General features: G+C 39.0%; 1 protein-coding gene across 4 annotated transcripts in view; it reads right to left on the minus strand.

The window, feature by feature from the left end:
• The window catches only part of SLC44A1 (solute carrier family 44 member 1), a 198,189-nt gene that overhangs the window by 93,714 nt on the left and 85,616 nt on the right, over positions 1–18,859 (minus strand). For all 4 annotated transcript variants that reach the window (XM_017876724.1, XM_017876723.1, XM_017876726.1 and 1 more), the window contains one exon: positions 10,467–10,603. In XM_017876724.1, the coding sequence (XP_017732213.1) occupies positions 10,467–10,603 (137 nt within the window). The remainder of the gene's footprint in view (positions 1–10,466; positions 10,604–18,859) is intronic.

The following is an 18,859-nucleotide window of genomic DNA, read 5'->3' on the forward strand; positions in this document are numbered from 1 at the left end:
CAAAATGAGTGATCTTAGGAACCTAACTTTAGTGTATAAACATTTATCATGGCAAACGGTTACTATGGCCCCCAGAATGTTTAACTACTATAATTTTTTCAAATGCTGTATAATAGTCAATTATTTAGTCTGAATTTATTATTCTTTAGCTCAATATCAGTTATATCAACTCCCCTAAGAGGTACGTTTCCATCACCACACTCCAAATATTACAGATGAAAAAAAAGTAATACTTCCAACGCCTTCAATGCAATCACTGGCAAATTTAGAAGTGGAATTCTTTGCCCCTAAGCTGCCATGCTTCCTTTGTGCCATTCCTAATACTCATAATTGGGTAAGTATTCAATAAACTCCTGGGCCAAAAAACATACGTTCTACAGACACCTCAAAAAAAACATCTTTGGAGAAAAATTAGTTCCACCATGTACCTTCTGACTTTATATTTTCTGTCCTGGTTAACGGTTCCACCATCCGTGAAACATACAAGTTATCGACATCTTTTTTATCTACTGTTTTCCTATACCATTCAAGAGATACCACATCCTGAACATTAGACCTTCCTATGTTATCTCAGACCTTCATGATCTCCTACTGTGTCAGTTAAAATACTGTAAAGTGTTTCTCATCTCCATTCTGCATATAACCATCAGAATGATCTTTGTACAATGCGGATTAGTCATATCACACCCCTATCCTCAGGATGAAGTCCAAATATCCTGGATTCAAGGTCCTCCTAAAGCAGGTCTCTACCTAAAACTCCAGACTCATCTCAACATAATAAACTACATACAATCAATGCTTGCTGTTTAACAAGCTTCCAGGTTTTCACACACACCACTCCCTCTGCTTGCGCTGTCCTTTCCCAGCTAGCACCTGAGTGTTAACGTCTGAGCAGCATTTCTACACACTACTCAAACTTCATCTCTTTTGTCAAGCCTTCTCTGACCCACCCAACAAAGCTATTTACTGCTTAGCTCCGTGATAAAACAGGGCATATTCTTTTGTAACTTTTTGTTTGTATATCATCTCTATTTTTACAATGCAAACTCTTTGAGAACTCAAACCTTATGCCTTTGAAATGTTTGGAACCTATATTTCCTGGTATATAGATGTCATCCAAAAGCCTTCTGTTGAATAAAACAGGTATCCTGAGTGGAGAAAAAATGAAATAACTGTTTTTAATCTCTTATATTTTGGTGTTATATGTTATATACAATGTTCGAATGCGTTTCACCATTTGCTACAAATATACGATCTAAAACAACATTCCTCAATCTTGGTATTATGACATTTTGTGCTGGACAATTCTTGGTTGTAGGGGGCTGTCCTGTGCATTGCAAGATGTTGAGCAACATCCCTGGCCTCTATCCACAAGATTCCAGTAGCCTCCTCCTAAGCTCTCACCCAGTGTGACAGCCAAAAATGTCTCCAGACATTGCCAATTATCTTTGAGGAGGCAAAAGCCTCCTCAAAGCTGTGAACCAATAGTTTAAAACATCACATTATTTGAAAATAAGATACAAAATAAAGAGTTTCTATGCTGGGGGCTAATTTTTCTTGCTTTAAAATTTTGTTTAATTTACCACCACAATGATATTTATAGGATCGATTAAAATTAAGGAAAATATTCCTTAAAACATGATTTAACTATTTGCAACTAATAGAAAAGAAAGTCTCTCAATGCAGAACAGTTTTCACTATGAAAGATTTCCATTGCCTTGTGATGTCTAATGAATTTAACCTCTTTTTCACTAATTAAGAAACACTATTTATATGCTGGGAGAATGGAAGATAATTTTCCAATTTTAATTCCTAGTAACCCATGAAAAGTATGGACATATTTGTAATTCCCAGGAAGCATCCACCTACAGAAATTAGCCAGGTAAGAATGTGGCATCATTTGTCAACCACTGTTGGCACATACTAGGCATACATACTAAATATTTGCTAAGTGAATTAATTTTGAACATCTATGTACGAGACTTCTACTAGGTGTTGTGGAGGATAAGGAGAATTCTGACTCAACCATACTGCAAACTCCTTAAATGTAGGGACTGTACTTTGTATCTCTGAAGCATGCTTAATGGGTACTAAGTATTTGGTGAATGAAAGAATTAGTTTAAACTGCAGTATCAAATGTAAGGATTTTCCTTCTTTTTAAACAACCAAGCATCCTTGCTGATCTCTGACTTGGAGGCAATTAATTCAGTTGCTAGAGTTGATCATTTCATTCATTTATAAATGATATCAAGTCAAATCTTTTGACTTACTGTGCCAAAAAGAAAACATAATTACTCTGGGGTTTAAGTTTTATTGATACTGACTGGTAAGAAAAAGGGTAATATACTGATCATCTATTGATATTGACTCTAAACTAATAACCAGATAACAATCAAAAAGACTTATTAGTATTCACAATTAGCATTATCTGAATGGACCACATAATCTGTTAAAGTTTTTAATGGCTAAACAGTAATCATTAAGAAAACACCAAGCTTCATGGCTCTACTCAAAATGTGAACGCAGTCTCAAGGTCAGGTTATAAAGCTCTCAAATTTTTTTCAAAATACAGTACATTGAAGAATCACTAGTAAATGGGAGTGCTTTTTCCACATACTATAAATGGGAGGCAAACAAAAGGAAAATAAGATTTCTGCCAGACTTTACTACTGTGTTAGGGAAGATAAAATATATATTATAAAACAGTTTGATAAGAATAATGGAAAATGTAATAAAAATTCCATGTGAACTATTAGCACTGAGAACCTATAGTCAGCTCCTAACTTACTCACAGGTTATGTTCATTTCTATTTATTTATGTATTTATGTATTTTTTTTTTTAGAGACAGGGATCTTGCTATGTTGCCCAGGCTGGCCTTGAACTCCTGAACTCAAGTGATCCTCCTGCCTTGGCCTCTCAGTAGGCTGGGAATACAGGCATGTATCACCTCACTCGGAAGATTGTGCTCATTTCTACACTGCCATTTAGAATTTAGACAGCAAGTGCAAAAATCAAAACAATATGCAAAGCATCTGGTGCAGTGCATGGCATACAATAGCTACCAATAAACGGTATGTTGAAACAAAACCCAGGGCTTAAGTCTGGTGTTTCTATTCCGATTCAGATGCCCATGCTGAACAATGGGGACAGTGGAGTGAAGTGAAGGGTCGTCTATGGACCAGAGATGCTGGGTCAGAATTAGAGGGGGGAGAGAGAAAGGAGAACTGTCTGAGCAGGCATTGTCTTCCCTTTCCCTTCACCACCTGTCTTGCAGGATGCATTGGTATCTTCACCACCTGTATTGGTGTGGCTGGGTTGAGATGAAAGCTGAAGGAGGGAGATTCTTCTCTCCCACTGTAATGTACATAGTTCCCTCTGATCCATGGGAATACATTCCAAGACCCCTTGGTGGATGCCCGAAGCTGTGGACAGTACCAAACCCTCTATATACTACGTCTTTGCGGTCTGGTAACTGATAGGGCTACTAAGAGACTAAGTGGTGGGCAGCATACACAGTGTGGATATGCTGGACAAAGGGATGATTCGTGTCTGGGTGGGATGGGGCAGGTCCGTGCAAGATTTCATCATGCTACTAAGCAAAATGCACAACGTAAAACTTATGAATTGTTTATTTTTGGAATTTTCCATTAAATATTTTCAGACTGCAATTGACCATGGGTAACTGAAATCAAACAGTAAAACTACGGATAAGGGAGAACTACTGTAGCGTTATTTGAATTTTCAAAAATAATGGTAATAAGGAGGAAAGTAGCCTGTTCATCAGACTGAAGACAGGGAAAGTGAAAGTAAGATGGAATTCATGCCCTGCTGAAAATAAGAACTCAGATAAGAGCATTCACCAGATGGTTTCAGTTTTCTCTGTAGGGCATACGTTTAGGAAAAAGGACAAACAAGAGGGCTTAAGAGAAGAGATATGAATAATCACTTGGATAGTATTATAAGGGAGATAAATGAGTTATTTAGAGATGAATAAAAAGAACTGATTTCACAGAAATACTGGTTAGATTGGAGAACAATTTACCTGCTGGTGTCAACTCACACAGATAACAGAATTGAGGATCAAGTTTTCTGTGAGAATGAGAAATTATTAAGTGGCAATAGAGGACAACAGGAAATCCAGCCCATCATTTTTTCAAAAAACATTTATGGATATCTACTTATCTACTATGGGAGCCTCTATATTAGGGCCTGGATATTCCCAGATGAAAAGAGCACAAGCTTGCTCCTAGGAAATTCACACACAACTGCAAGAAGTTTGATACTGAGTCCTTATGGTATTTGGCAACTTCAATTCTTTAAAGGCAATTTTTAAACTGTTTTCTTCTCTAGCATTATATATTTATAATATTTGTGTTATATGAATTATGAACCATAAAAATAAATGCACATTTGTACCCCTACCACCCAACTTATGTACTAGCATTCACAGTTCTTTTATCATTATTATTTTCTTTTCTTTTTTTTTTTTTGAGACAAAGTTTTGCTCTTGTTGCCCAGGTTGGAGTGCAGTGGCATGATCTCAGCTCACCGCACCCTTCACCTCCCAGGTCCAAGTAATTCTCCTGTCTTAGCCTCCCGAGTAGCTGGGATTACAGGCACCTGCCACCACGCTTGGCTAATTTTTGTATTTTTAGTAGAGCTGAGGTTTCACCATGTTGGCCAGGCTGGTCTCAAACTCCTGACCTCAGGTGATCCACCCACCTTGGCCACCCAAAGTGCTGGGATTATAGGTGTGAGCCATGTGCCCAGCCAGCACTCACATTTTTATATTTGTCTGCCTGCCTTTCAAAGCTCTGTGTAATATGACAGCATCTCCACAATACCAATCTAATTTCCAGCTATTTCTTCCAAACTCTCTATTGTAGTCATACTTGACAGGGGCATTCCACAAACTCTAAGTGCCCAAGAAAACATCTTCTTTTTCTTGTTTAAAAGAAGCAAAGATTTGAGGAAATAATTTATTTGCCTATTAAATACATTTCTTACAACCACCACCATAGGAACCAAGAGCTTCTTTCCCTTTAATTTCTAGAGGTAATAAAATTTCATGTGAATGGATGGTTGTAAGTGCTAAAAAGTACTTTCAAATGTTGTCATGGAAACTTAAAATTCTTTGAAAAGGATTTATACTATCTTCTCATTCTAGCAAGAAACATGTTATATTGCCTTGCATCTTAAAATAAGGTATAAAATTAGCACTTAAACCGTTACTACCTCAAACAGGACTCCTTTTTCATGAACTTAATAAAAATTTGATAAAATAAAGACAAAATAAAATTACTATCGTAATCATTTGTAAGTGTACAGTTCAGTGACATTAAGTACATTCAAACTGTTGTGCAAGAATCACCACCATCCATCTCCAGAACTCTCTTCATCTTACAAAACTAAAACTCTTCACCCATTAGACAATATCCCCATTCCACTCTCCCTGCCACCCTGGCAACTATCATTCTACTTTGTCTATATAAATTTGACTACTCCAGGATGGAATCATACAGTATTTGTCCTTCTGTGACTGGCTTACTTCACCTCGCATGACGTCCTCAAGGTTCATCCACGTTATAGCATGTGTCAGAATTTATTTTCCTATTTCTTATTGTGGTAAAAAAAATGCATAACATATCATTGACTATCTTAACCATTTTTAAGTGTACAGTACAGCACTATTAACTATATGCATATTGTGGTGCAACAGATTTTTAGAACTTTTCATCTTGTAAATCTGAAACTCTAGTCATTGAACCACAACTCCCTTTCTCCCCCTCCTTCAGCTCCTGGCAACCACACTTCTACTTTTCGTTTCATGTAAGTGGAATTATGCAGTCTTTTTCTTTTACGACTGACTTATTTGACTTAGCATAGTGTCCTCAATTTTCACGCAAGTTGAAGCATATGACGTTTCTTTCCTCCTTTTTTAAGGCTAAAATAATATTCCATTGTATGTATACACCACATTTTCTTTGTTTTTGTTTGTTTTTGAGGTTTTTTGAGACAGGGTCTCACTCTGTCACCCAGGCCAGACTGCAGTAGCATGATCTCGGCTCACTGCAATCTCCTGGGTTCAAGAGATCCTCCCGCCTCAGCCACCTGAGTAGCTGGAACTACAAGTGCGTGACACCATGCCTAGGCAATTTCATTTTTTGTAGAAATGACATCTCACTACGTTTCACAGGCTGGTCTTGAACTCCTGAACTCAAGTGCTCTTCCTGCCTCAGTTTCCCAAAGTTCTGGGACTACAGGTGTGAGCCACCACGACTGGTAGTTCACCATATTTTCTCCAACCATTTATTGGTCTACAGACATTAGGTTGCTTCCACCTCTTGGCTATTGTGAATAATGCTACAATGAACATGATTGTGCAAATATCTCTTCAAGATCCTCTTTTCAATTCTTTTGGATATATTCTCAGAAGTGGGACTGCTGTATCATATGCTAATTTTATCTTTAATTTTTTGAGGAACCTACATACTATTTTCCATAGCAGCTGCACTGTTTCACATTCCCATCAATGGTACACAAAGGTTCCAGTTCTCCACATCCTCATGAACACTTGTGTGATTTTAGGTGTGTTTTTTTATACTAGCTCTTCAGATAGTCTATATATTAACTCCTTACCAGATATCTGATTTATAAGTATCTTCTATGGGTTGACTTTTCACTTCTGTTGATTTTTATCCCTTGATGTACAGTTTTCAATTGTGACGTAATCCAATTTATGTATTTTTTTTTTTGTTGCCTGTGCTTTTGGTGCCATCCAATAAACTATTGCCAAATGCATTGCCATGTAACTTTCCCTTACATTTTCTTCTAAGAGTTTCTGCAGTTTTAGCTCTTACATTTAGGCTCTTTCATGGACTTTACACTATCCCCTCTTACTGACTTGAAAATTTCCCACCTAAGTTTGAATTATATATTAAAGACATTCCTCTCTGAAATTACCGATTGAGGTTTATATATCTGAGGCTAAAGGGTCTGTGTATTTTCTAACAGAAATATACTGTAACAACATGCAGACATAGATTCTAATAAAAATTACTTGCTACTCTGGAATCAACTTGCACCTCAAACGATAGAAAAGATAACTGAATGGCCAGGTGTGTGGCTCATACCTGTAATCCCAGCACTTTGAGAGGCCAAGGAGGGAGGATTACTTAAGGCTAGGAGTTTGACACCAGCCTGGATAACACGGTGATACCTCATTGCCACATAAAGTAAAAAAACTATTTGGGCATGGTGACACATGCCTGTAGTCCCAGTTGCTCAGGAGGCTGAAGCAGGAGAACCACTTGAGCCCAGAAGTACAAGGCTGCAGTGAACCATGATTGTGCCACTGTACTACAGCCCAGACTACTGCACTTTAGTCTGTCTTTTAAGCAAGAAGAAAAAGAAAAAAAACAGATAACTTACAAAGACAAAAGAAGGAAAAATAATGCAAAAAGCAGAGAAATAATTCTCTCAGTGACAAGGGTAATATTGGAATTAAATCTTACCAGGTCTAGTTTTAAGCTACCAATTCAAACAACAGCATAGGTTCTTTTGAGAAATTCAGAAATTTCAAGTTAGGGTTGCTACTCAAATAAGGTATTTAGGCCCCTATACCAAAGGCTCTCTCTCTGATATAATTTTATAGCTCTTCTATTTGCCTGCTAAAATTTTGTCTTCTCTATCCTCCATCGTTGTGTTTCTTGATGCTGTCATTTTTTATGGCTACCTTATTGACTTATTATTCATACAGCTGGCACAAAACCCCAAAGGTATCTTTGTAGCTAGGCACCAATTTAAGAAGTCTGTTTTCTGAAATAATGTTTATTCATTAATAAATCTTGAGCACCTACTTTGTGCAAGACACAGTGAGAAATACAAAGCTGTAACACCCACCAGGAGGGTCTTCTTAACTAAACCTGAACAGGCCACAGTCAGTATTATATTCATTTAGAAGGATACCAGCCTGGAAACAAAGCATACCAGCAGGGGAGCATGGGGCATTTCTCCTCCAGGGAACATCTCAGCAGGCCACACAGCTAGCTCTCTTCTAGCCCTCCAGATGACAGCTCAGGTTCAAGGGACCAAGACTCACAACCAGTGGGTTTGAGAAGATATGTTGGAAGATAGTTCGAGACTAGATCATAGCTTTGAATGATAGTATAAGACATATAGACTTTTATTTTTTACTATGGATGCTTTCTAAGCAAGGGGTTAGCATTGATTGAAGCTCTAGGAATATTAACACGGCAGCAGTACATAAGAGAGCTAAAACTAGAGAGAAACTGGAGGCAGAAAGACTATTACATTCCATTAGTGGAATAATAATATTAATAATTACAATGATAATAGCAGCAGCCAATAATTTTTCTTAGCAACTTAATATTTGCCAGATACTGTTCTAAGCATTGTTCATGTATCAAGTCCTCATAACAATTCTATAAAGTATAATAGGTATGAATATTGTCCCTATTTCATAGATGTGGAAACGGAGGCAAGGAGAAGTCAAGTACTTTGCCCAGAGTCTCACAGCCAGTGAGTGGTAGGAGCAACATTTGAACCCAAACAATCGGACTCCGGAGCGTATACTTTTAACCACTCAACCACACCACTTGTCAGAGTATACTCACATTGTCTAAAATTCTGGAAAAACCCTTAAGGAAGGGCTCCCCTCTCCCTAAGAAACCTTATAATGATGAGGCTGGTAGTTCTGGTGAGAGGCTCAGCAACAACACATGTGGGGATACCATATGGTAATAAAAAATGAGATCGTGAAGAGCGGTTGGCACTTCTTTATTCAAGTGCCTACCAAGTGTTCAGTATTCTTCATATATCATCCTACTTAATCTTCATAACAACATATGAGGGAGTATTATTTTTAATCCACATTTTTTCAGATGAGGAAATCTAGGCTCAGAGAACTTTTACCCTTTACCCTTATTACAGAGGCAGTCAGTGACAGTCAGCACTGGAATCCAGACCCAAATCAACCCATGTTATCCTATGCTGAGGGCATGGAACAACGGGACAGGGATACTGCCAGCCTGGAAGGCTGCAGTCCTCCTGCCTTCAGAAGGCTAGCACCCCAACAGGAAGACACTGGAGCCATGCTAGTGTGTGCAGAGTTATGGTTCCAGGCTGTCTGTCCACCCAGCCAGAAGTTGTACCCACTGGATACTTGGGTCGGTCCTTGTTCCAAGGAACCAGCACCAGCCTGTGGATCTGGGCAGGACCCAGGCAGCTCTGAGGATTCCTACACACAAAATACAAGCATGAAACCTCAAAGAAATTAAAAAACAGGGGCCTTTACAAAGGGTGGTTAAAAAAACGATTCTTAGAAAAGAATTGAGGCAAGCCGGCCGGGCGCGGTGGCTCAAGCCTGTAATCCCAGCACTTTGGGAGGCCGGAGACAGGCCGATCATGACGGGTCAGGGAGATCGAACATCATCCTGGCCTAACAACGCGGTGAAACCCGTCTCTACTAAAAAATACGAAACACTTATCCGGGCGACTGTTGTGGCGGGCGCCTGTAGTCCCAGCCTACTCGGTCGAGGCCTGAGAAGGAGTAATGGGGCGTAAACCCGGGAGGCGAGCCTTGCAGCTGAGCTGAGATCCGGCCACTGCCCACTCCATCCTGGCTGACATGAGGGAGACTCCGCTTCTCAAAAAAAAAAAAAAAAAAAAAGAATTGGGGCAAGCCATGGTGGACCTCGAGCGATGCCGTACCTACAGATAAGGTAAAAGGAGAACAGAGCTAGATTTCAGGAAACTATGTTAGTTTTCTCAGCTAATTCCCCTATGTTTAGCCTCAAAGTTTCTCACAATTATTTTTAGAAAAAGAGCTATGACAGAACATTAAATTTAAAAAGCAGAACACAAAACTATATACACACCGACTCATTGAAAAAGTACTGATGTTGGAATTTTAATTTCTACTTCTTATTTTTTCTGAACTTTTCAAATTTCCTATAATATGCATATGTTACATTGCTAACCAGGGTTATACACACACACACACACACACACACACACACACACACACACACATATGTATATATATTATTTCAATATATAAAATTTGTTTCAATTTATATAAATGTGAACTGAAATACTTTTAACCAATCCTTGGGAAGGGGGAACAAGAAACAAATTTTACACAGAGTGGTTTAGTAATTTCCAAACACTCAACAGACTACATCAAAGTCACCTGAGATATTTATTTAAAAAAGACTAACTTCCAGAGCACAAAGATCTACTCAGTCAGAATTTTGCTGGGTGGGTCCCAGGAATCTGGAGTTTAACAAGCTCCCTGGGTGCTATAATATTTTTTAGCAAGGAAGTCCAAAATTATTTCAATTATCTAAGGTTCCTTGATAATTTATTTAACACTAGGGCAAATTTATATTTAACAAATAGAACAAGGTGATAGGACATAGATTTGGATGGCCTAATGTCTCACCATTCATCTCTGCAAACTTCTGAACATCACTCAGAGTTTTCAGTTCTTGCCTTGGACATGCTGCTACACACAGTGCTACGGACTTAATCTTCCGGTTTATCAAGTCCAGGTTGCATGGATCCAAAAAGAATACATACCTAAAGCATGGAGAAAAAACTGAGATATTATTTCACAAAACACATTGTGGGTCACTGCATATTTGACTAAGCCTAGAGCAAAGAACATCTATTCCACATTCCTCCATGATAAAAATCTCATCATAAATACATTTTTAAAAAATTGCTTATAAACAGACTAACAGTGGGAATAGGGGAATTGTAGGATTCATAATTATCATGATCTATTTTTCTAATATTTAAATGTTTGTATTGTACACATGCATATTTTATAATCAGAAATCATCTATTTTAGTTTTCTTCAAATCATTAATTTTTTCTTATTTTGTCAAACTTGTACCAAAAAAATTATTGGAATATCATAATACTGCTATATAATATAGCATGAATTGCAGTTTATATATAAACTGTAAACTTTAGTTAATAAATATAATTCATTCATTATATATAATTCATATAAACAATTACATAATTCCAAAAATGAATATATATTATAGATATCAATGAATATATACAACTGAATACATAAAGTTAAATGGAGACTAGAGGGAAATACACCAACATTTCAAGTACAGTCGTCTCTGGGTATTAAAATAAAGTGATTTTTAATTTATTTTACCTTTCATAATCCGCATCTTCTAGAAAGAACGCCAATTACTTTTGAGCTGATATAATTGTGGTAAATATTGTTTATTAATAGTTAAATACTGTCCATTACAGATAGACAAAAAAATCCCCAAATCTGAAATTATACCCTTTAAGTTCTGTATACTTGTATTTTAGGAAAGGGAAGATTAATTAGAAAGCATACTGAAGCATGTATTTTTAATGTTATAAAGTAGATGAGATGATAAAGATTGTAGATGTTAACATTTGCTCAAAGAGAAAATAAGGGCTAAACATTTTCAACTGAGATAAGCTAAGTGCAATAATATGGATCAAGGAAGGGAGTACAAGAAGGAATGCTTCCACCTAAAATGAATCTCCAGCCAGGGTTCAATTCCACTGAGTTCATAGGAAGTTTTATAAAATCATGCATCTGTCAATAGCCTTTCACACGGTTAAACTCTGTTGCTATGCAAAATGTGGTTTCAAATCTGGAACAGGAAATATAACCAAATATAAAAATTAGGAGAACAAACTGAAAAGCAGAAAACGTAAAAGTCAATACATATGCTAAAATGGAAACTTTTATATGAAGGGGAAAAAAAAGTAAGTAGGAAAAAAAAGGGGGGCAACTACAGACGCCTTTGCAGATCAAGTAATTCTGCACACTTCAGCACAGCAATGGGTCTGGGAACCCGGCATGAAGGTCAGGTATAACTTACCAAACTGAAAGAAAACAAAAAAAAACCGTGTGTGTGACCCTATCAGTGACTCCAAACCAGCGACTCCAAATGTTCTATCTATACAGATAGAAGGAAAGAAAAAAAGCCAGGCAAGATGAGGTTTAGAAGTAGGTTTTGTGGACTGTTTCCATGGCTGATAACAAGGAAGTAGGGCATACAGAGAATTGTTTCTGGCAACTTCTGAGTAGAAACAAGCATTCTCTTACTAATTCTCCCTTCTTCTATCCTGGGCATCTGACTAAGCATGTCTATGCCTGTGACCCTGTATAATGAATTGCACAAAGACAGATCATGGACAGGGAACAATCAGGTCCTTGAAAAATGTGTCACAAAACTTTTGAATCAACCACTACTGCTATCACTACCACCACCACCACCACCACCACCACCACTATCACTGCTACCATTGCCATCACCACCACTATCACTACTAAGAATCATTTTTTTTTTTTTTTTTTTTTTGAGATGGAGTTCTGCTCTGTCAGCTCTGTCACACAGGCTAGAGTGCAATGGCATGATCTCAGCTCACTGCAACCTCAGCCTCCCAGGTTCAAACGATTCTCCTGCCTCAGCCTCCTGAGTAGCTGGAATTACAGGCACCTGCTACCACACCTGGCTAATTTTTGTATGTTTAGTAGAGACAGGGGTTTCACCATGTTGGCCAGGCTGGTCTCGAACTCCTGATCTCAGGTGGTCCACCCACCTTGGCCTCCCAAAGTGCTGGGATTACAGGTATGAGCCACTGCGCCTGGCCTAATAATACTTAATGATAAAGACTTTAAAAAATGATAGCCGATTTTATTGAGTACTTACTATTTATCAGACACTGTATTAAACCCTTTACATATATTAACTCATTTAATTCTCACAGTAATTCTGTTGTGTGTTTCTCTATGGGGTGGGAGTTGGGCAGTGGAACTGGGATGAGAGAGAGGCATTGAGTACGCAGTTCTAAGTGATAAGCAATGCCGTGAGAACCATCTGGGGAATCACACCACAGTAGAAAAAGAAGCTTAGGGAAAAGGAAAAAAAGTCAGAAGCTGCCTGGGCCGTGCTGCTGGGCCTAGGCTGGATCAATGACAACCTCTTGAGAATAGATGCACTGTCCGTCCTGCAGGCTTCAGCCTCCTCCAAGGGCAAAAGTATCCCAATGACATTTCTAACTTCTTTTATACCTTAAAACATATTCCTTTGACTTATGCTAGTGACTGGGCAGCAACCTTATCCCTTGCTTTAGTCAGACCAATGTGAACTTGCTTTCTGGTTCTCTCTTAATAGTTCTCTGACCTTGGAAAATATATTTATCCTTCTGACCCTCAGTTTCCTTATCTGAAAAATTACATATCACCTATTTTATAGTTTGTTGTAATGTGATCAATAATATATATTAAGCACCTAACATAGCATGCACTCAGTGATTTGTGTCATTACCACAAAGAATACTATTTGCTTTCCACACATTTTACATTTCATAGTAAGGAACTAAACTCAACACTTTCTTATATGGGCATAAAACAGGGATACAATACTAATATTTAGTTTTCATTTAGAAAAAAAAAAATCTGTGTAGGAGTATTCATGACTAAGGGTAAAGTCATTACCCCCTTGAGAACCAAGTAGGCCGCCAAAACAGATCCAGCACAAGGAAAACAAGAACAGGAGGGCGAGAAGAATGCTACCATGACTACAACATTCTGAAATTAACACTGCACATTTTTCAGCCTGTGTATGTGGTTTGAAAAGATCTAAAAACTTACTTGAAATGGTATCTTCAAGAAATACACACTCACATACATCACATGCTTACACTCCATATCTTACCTGCCCTTCATAGTCTAAGAATATATTAAGCTGGGTAGGTGCAGTGGCTCAAGCCTGTAAACCCAGCACTTTTGGAGGCCAAGACGGGCAGATCATTTGAGGTCAGGAGTTCGATACAAGCCTGGACAACATGGTGAAATCCCATCTCTACTAAAAACACAAAAATTAGCTGAGTGTGGTGGCAGGCAACTGTAATTCCAGCTACTTGGGAGGCTGAGGCAGGAGAATCGCTTGAACCCGGGAGGCGGAGGTTGCAGTGAGCCGAGATGGCGCCACCGCACTCCAGCCTGGGCGACAGAGCGAGATTGTGTCTCAAAAAAAAAAAAAAAAAAAGCAAAAAGAAAAAAGGAAAAGAGAAGATATTAAGCTTAATTCTCTATGCACTTCACATATTCAAATGCATACTCATAAAGTTAAGAATAACATGGAAACCTTGATCATAGGTCCAGATTCTCTTAACATTTGCTGGGTGTGTAGGTATTAGTCACTGTCACATTCAAGACCTTATTTGATCTTTGCAACAACTCTGTGAGGTAGGGGTCATAACCATTCCAAAGATGTTAAAACTGAGGCCTTGAGGCCTAACCACCAGGCCCAAGAGAGCTAGTAGGTGCCAAAGCATGAATTCAAACCTAGTACCTCTGATTCTGAATTTCACTGTTTCCATTCTGCACTATTCCAAAATATTTCCTACAAATATCATTAGTAACTTTAACTGTTCTCTATTAACTTTGAATATTGTTTCCAGCATTCTGAAGTTCATCCACTCCATAGCAACATGCTTGCAAGTAATTATATTTTAACTAATTCATATTTAACTGAATATTTACAGAAGAGGCAAAGTGCGTGTATCAAACCAATTTATGATTTATTAAAATTGCACTTTCTCGCCTTTTGATTTGAAAATGTCCTTAACCAGGTAAATGAATGCTTACATCAGTTTTTCACTTTTCAGTTTAAACAAAATGAACTGATAGTTTTATTTTTATTTTTAGACAATGAAACAAATAATCGTAATAAGCATGGCACTGACAAACCAGATTATTGTAACTGAAAACTACAGATGAGTATTCCAGCTGAGAGGGTAACACACAGTATCCGCCTAGTTTCACTCCCGACAGGGCAAGGATCAGGAAAGAGATGCAGCACATACATTTTGAAAAAGCTTCTCAGGCCAACTCTGATTATTTGCCTTGGCCTCCATACCTCCTCCTTCTCTACGCCACCTCCAAGGTGGAGAGCCCATGTCACAGATAATCCATAAACCTAAGTTAAGAGCAAGTTTGTCGTTGTTATCCTCAGTGAATCTTTTACTGAGCCTTTTGATAATTTAAATACAGCTTTAAGTTTCACATCCTTTAGAGGAACAGGAATAAATAAAATACCAAAAGTGAGAATGAAAGACAAGAAGCAGTAAGAGAAAAATACTCTATAAACAAAACAGCCTAGACACCTGCAGGCATTGGCATATACAATATGCACATAGCATGATCAGATGATACAGAAATGCATTTGCAAAGGGAATTGCAAAACAGCCTAGGTAAGCTTTGAACTTAAAAGGTAGATAGGAATGGAGAAAAATGCTCAGACCAAACTGCAAAGCAAACATTACAGAGGACAGCAGGTAAGGCATGTCAATGTGTATTTATTACAGTTGGGGTGGTTTCCAGAAATTATTTGAGGAAGAGAAAAAGGTTTATTTTAAATGGGTATTTTGAGATACAATAACAAATTATCCCAAAAGGTAGGAAAAGGAGAGATGTCTAAATAAAATGCTCTGTCTACACAGTGAATGAAGGGGACAGATGCACCAAAGATGAAAACAGGATGAGACAAAGGAGGGACATTAAATCACTGAAACTCAGGAAAAAGGATAAGAGTCACAAAAGAAGTGACTTTTAAAGCTGTGCTCAGAGCAAGAAGATGAAAACGAATGATACCATGCCACAGAAGGTTTAAAACTCATTTAAACTTCTGTTTTGCTTTTACTTTCTTTACTGAAGATAGGAGAAGGTAAAGACAGTAAGATTCACTGGTAATTTACTTTGAGTCACAAAGCATTACAGGATTTAGCCTCACAATATCCTAATTTAACAAATGATGGAACTGATTGGCAAGCTGGGTGACTAACCTAACTTTCCAGTTCAAACTGGAAAGTGAGAATAAATGTAAAGGAGAGTGAGTTACAGACCAGTCAAGTCAGTTGATTAAATCAGTGCAATCTTCTGGGATCCCTGGCAGACAAAGCCCTACCTGGACATGATATAGGGCTTACTCTTATGTGGTATGCAACACTCACGTGACAGGAATTAAATAGGATAAGAAAAACTTCATTTATAACAAACATTACTGGGTGTATACTCCTGGGCTAGACCCTTTGGATGCCAACTTCATAAAATACAGTTCTTGAATGCAAGTAAGTTGTACTCTAGAGAAAAACAAACGAAAATGTATACAGTCATTTAAAAACCATGTGATAGAAGGCAAGGCTGAGATGGCAGTGGAAATTGTGTAATTCTGCATGGAGGATAAGGGGTCAGAGAAACCATTAAGGAGGAGGAAGCAGTATCTAAGCCATATTTTGAAAATGAGTAGGAAATTTCCAGACAGATGGGGAAGGGAGCACTCTAGGCAGAGGAAACTGCATGTCTAAAAGCACAGAATCATGAAAGAGCATATTTAAGGAACTGCAAATAATCTGATAAAGTCGACTATAGGCATCAAAGAGCTATGCACTAAGGAGAAGCAGGGGATAGAAGATATAGCCATCCTTAGAATCTGGAAGATCTTACAGCTCTTCCATTAGGCAACATGTACTCAAATTGCCATGGAACAGTGATACCCTAGTAGGGCCAGCCCCTCAAATTGAAGGCTAGAGAGGGAATGGCTGGGGAACAGCAGTGCTGCTCCAGAGATGAGCCTTTGCCATTAAATTGCCTCCTGCTGCCATGGCAACTCTGCGACAAGCCTTTTTGGAGCAAAAGGTGGCAAGCAGATACTAGGTCTGCTGGCCGCCTCCTGCCGTATTTGGCTGCTCTCCTCTCTAATCAGGATGGAAGCACTGCAGCACTAAAGCTGGAAAGCTGGCTGAAAAATCCCTCTGTCACCTTCTGCTTTAGTGATTCCTGACATGTGTCTTCCCCAGAGGGGAATAAAAATGGAGTCTGATCATTTTTCCAATTATTACCTCATATCAATTTACAATTTATAGCCCCTTTCCACAAAGATTGTTGCCGTGAGTGAATCATACCAAACTGAAAACCATGACAGCCTAGCAGAGGCTTGCTATTGCTAAACATAGGCTACAGAGAGCCCCACAGATCTGTACTCCACCCACAGTGGAATTCTGCCCAGAGGAAGCCTCTTATTTCCAGAGGGGCTGGTGTTGGGGTGCCAGCAAGGCAAGCCCAGTCATCTGATACGGGGTGGGACCCAAATGCCCCCAGAGGAGCCCTGTTATATTAGGAAAGAACTATGGGGCCAGCACCCCGGAGTTGGTGAAACCCAAGAAACCCAACCCATGAGGTTGCTGACAGGGGTGTGTCCCTTCCCCACTGCTTCCTCAGTCCTAATTAGGAAGAGGCAAAAATCTCCTAAGGAAGAGGTGCCACTTGTTAAAACTAAAACCTAAGGATGCATCTCACCACCCCCCAAAGAGACAACTGAATTCTAAACAGCATGGCAGCCTCCTCTGCCAGCACTTCTGTAGACCTTGATTTACAGGCAACTGCTAAGAAGAGAAACTTTCATGGTTCTTTCTGGTAATTCACAGCACTGAGAGCTGAAAATAACTTTAAACTGCAGAGGAAGCCCAAGGATCAGACTAAGAGAGCAATATTCAGAGAATGTGCACCTCTCTAACCTCACCTTCGCCTGGTCTCCCACTGGTCTCCTTTCTGTTCCTCAAGCAACCTGGCACACTCTCACCTTGGGGCCGCTGCACTGCCTATCTGCCTGGAATGTTCTTTTTCTAGACAGCAACAGAGCTAGCTCCTTCCCTCCTTTCAAGTCTTCACTCAAAAAACACCTTCTCAGTGAAGCCTTCGCTGGCCAGCCTGTCTAAAACGCCAACTTTCTACTCTGATGTGCCTTCATCTTTCCTGCTTTGTTTCTCCTCAAACTTACACTCGCTCACACACTGTGTATTTTACTGATTTATCTGTTTATTTTCCACCACCACTAGTAGAATATCAGCTCCAACAGGGCAAAGATATTTGACTGCTTAATTCATCCCTATATCCTTAGTGCCTAAAATGATGCCTGGAATAAAGAAGCAGCTGCATATTTCCCAAATTAATAAACAGATGGTAATTATAAGATTTTGCTAAGTGGGGCCAGAAAGGAGTGAAGATAGGGAAGAAGACATTTCAGGAACAGAGAAATACTCTCGTTTATTCAAAAGAAGTTTATTAAACACCTATTCTGCCAGGTATAGGCCTAAATAAGTACTAAAGATACGATGATAAATACGACCACACAAATAAGTGTCTCCCTTCTTAGTGTTCACAATCTAGAGTGTAAGAAGACAATTACAAACAGTGTGCTAGTGCTAAAGCAGGGAAAACAGGATTGTAGAGGAGGCAACAAACGTACCCCATTAATGGAAAATCAGGATAGGTGTCCTGAGGAAGGGATATCTAAAGCTGGGACCTAAAGAATGAGTAAGAGTTAACCAGTGTGGATGAAAGCAGGTAGGAACAGGGCAGGAACAGAGCAGGCAAAGGCAAAAAGGTGAAAGGGGGCATGGCACAGCTGAAAACAAGAAAATGGTCAGGATGGTTGGTAGACGGCTGGACAGGTCAGCTGGTACTAGATCATGCAGGGCCTTATAAATGGTATGCCTGTAAATCCCAGCACTTTGGGAGGCCGAGGTGGGCAGATCACTTGAGGTCAGGAGTTCAAGACCAGCCTGGTCAACATGGTGAAACCCTGTCTCTACTAAAATACAAAAATTAGCCAGGTGTGGTGGTGTGCACCTGTAATCCTAGCTACTTGGGAGGCTGAGGCAGGAGAATTGCTTGAACCTGGGAAGTGGAGGTTGCAGTGAGCTGAGATTGCACCACTATACTCCAGCCTGGGTGACAGAGTGAGACTCAGTCTCAAAAAA

Source organism: Rhinopithecus bieti, unplaced genomic scaffold, assembly GCF_001698545.2.
Source record: "Rhinopithecus bieti isolate Rb0 unplaced genomic scaffold, ASM169854v2 scaffold_9663, whole genome shotgun sequence".
Classification (NCBI taxonomy): Eukaryota; Metazoa; Chordata; class Mammalia; order Primates; family Cercopithecidae; genus Rhinopithecus; species Rhinopithecus bieti.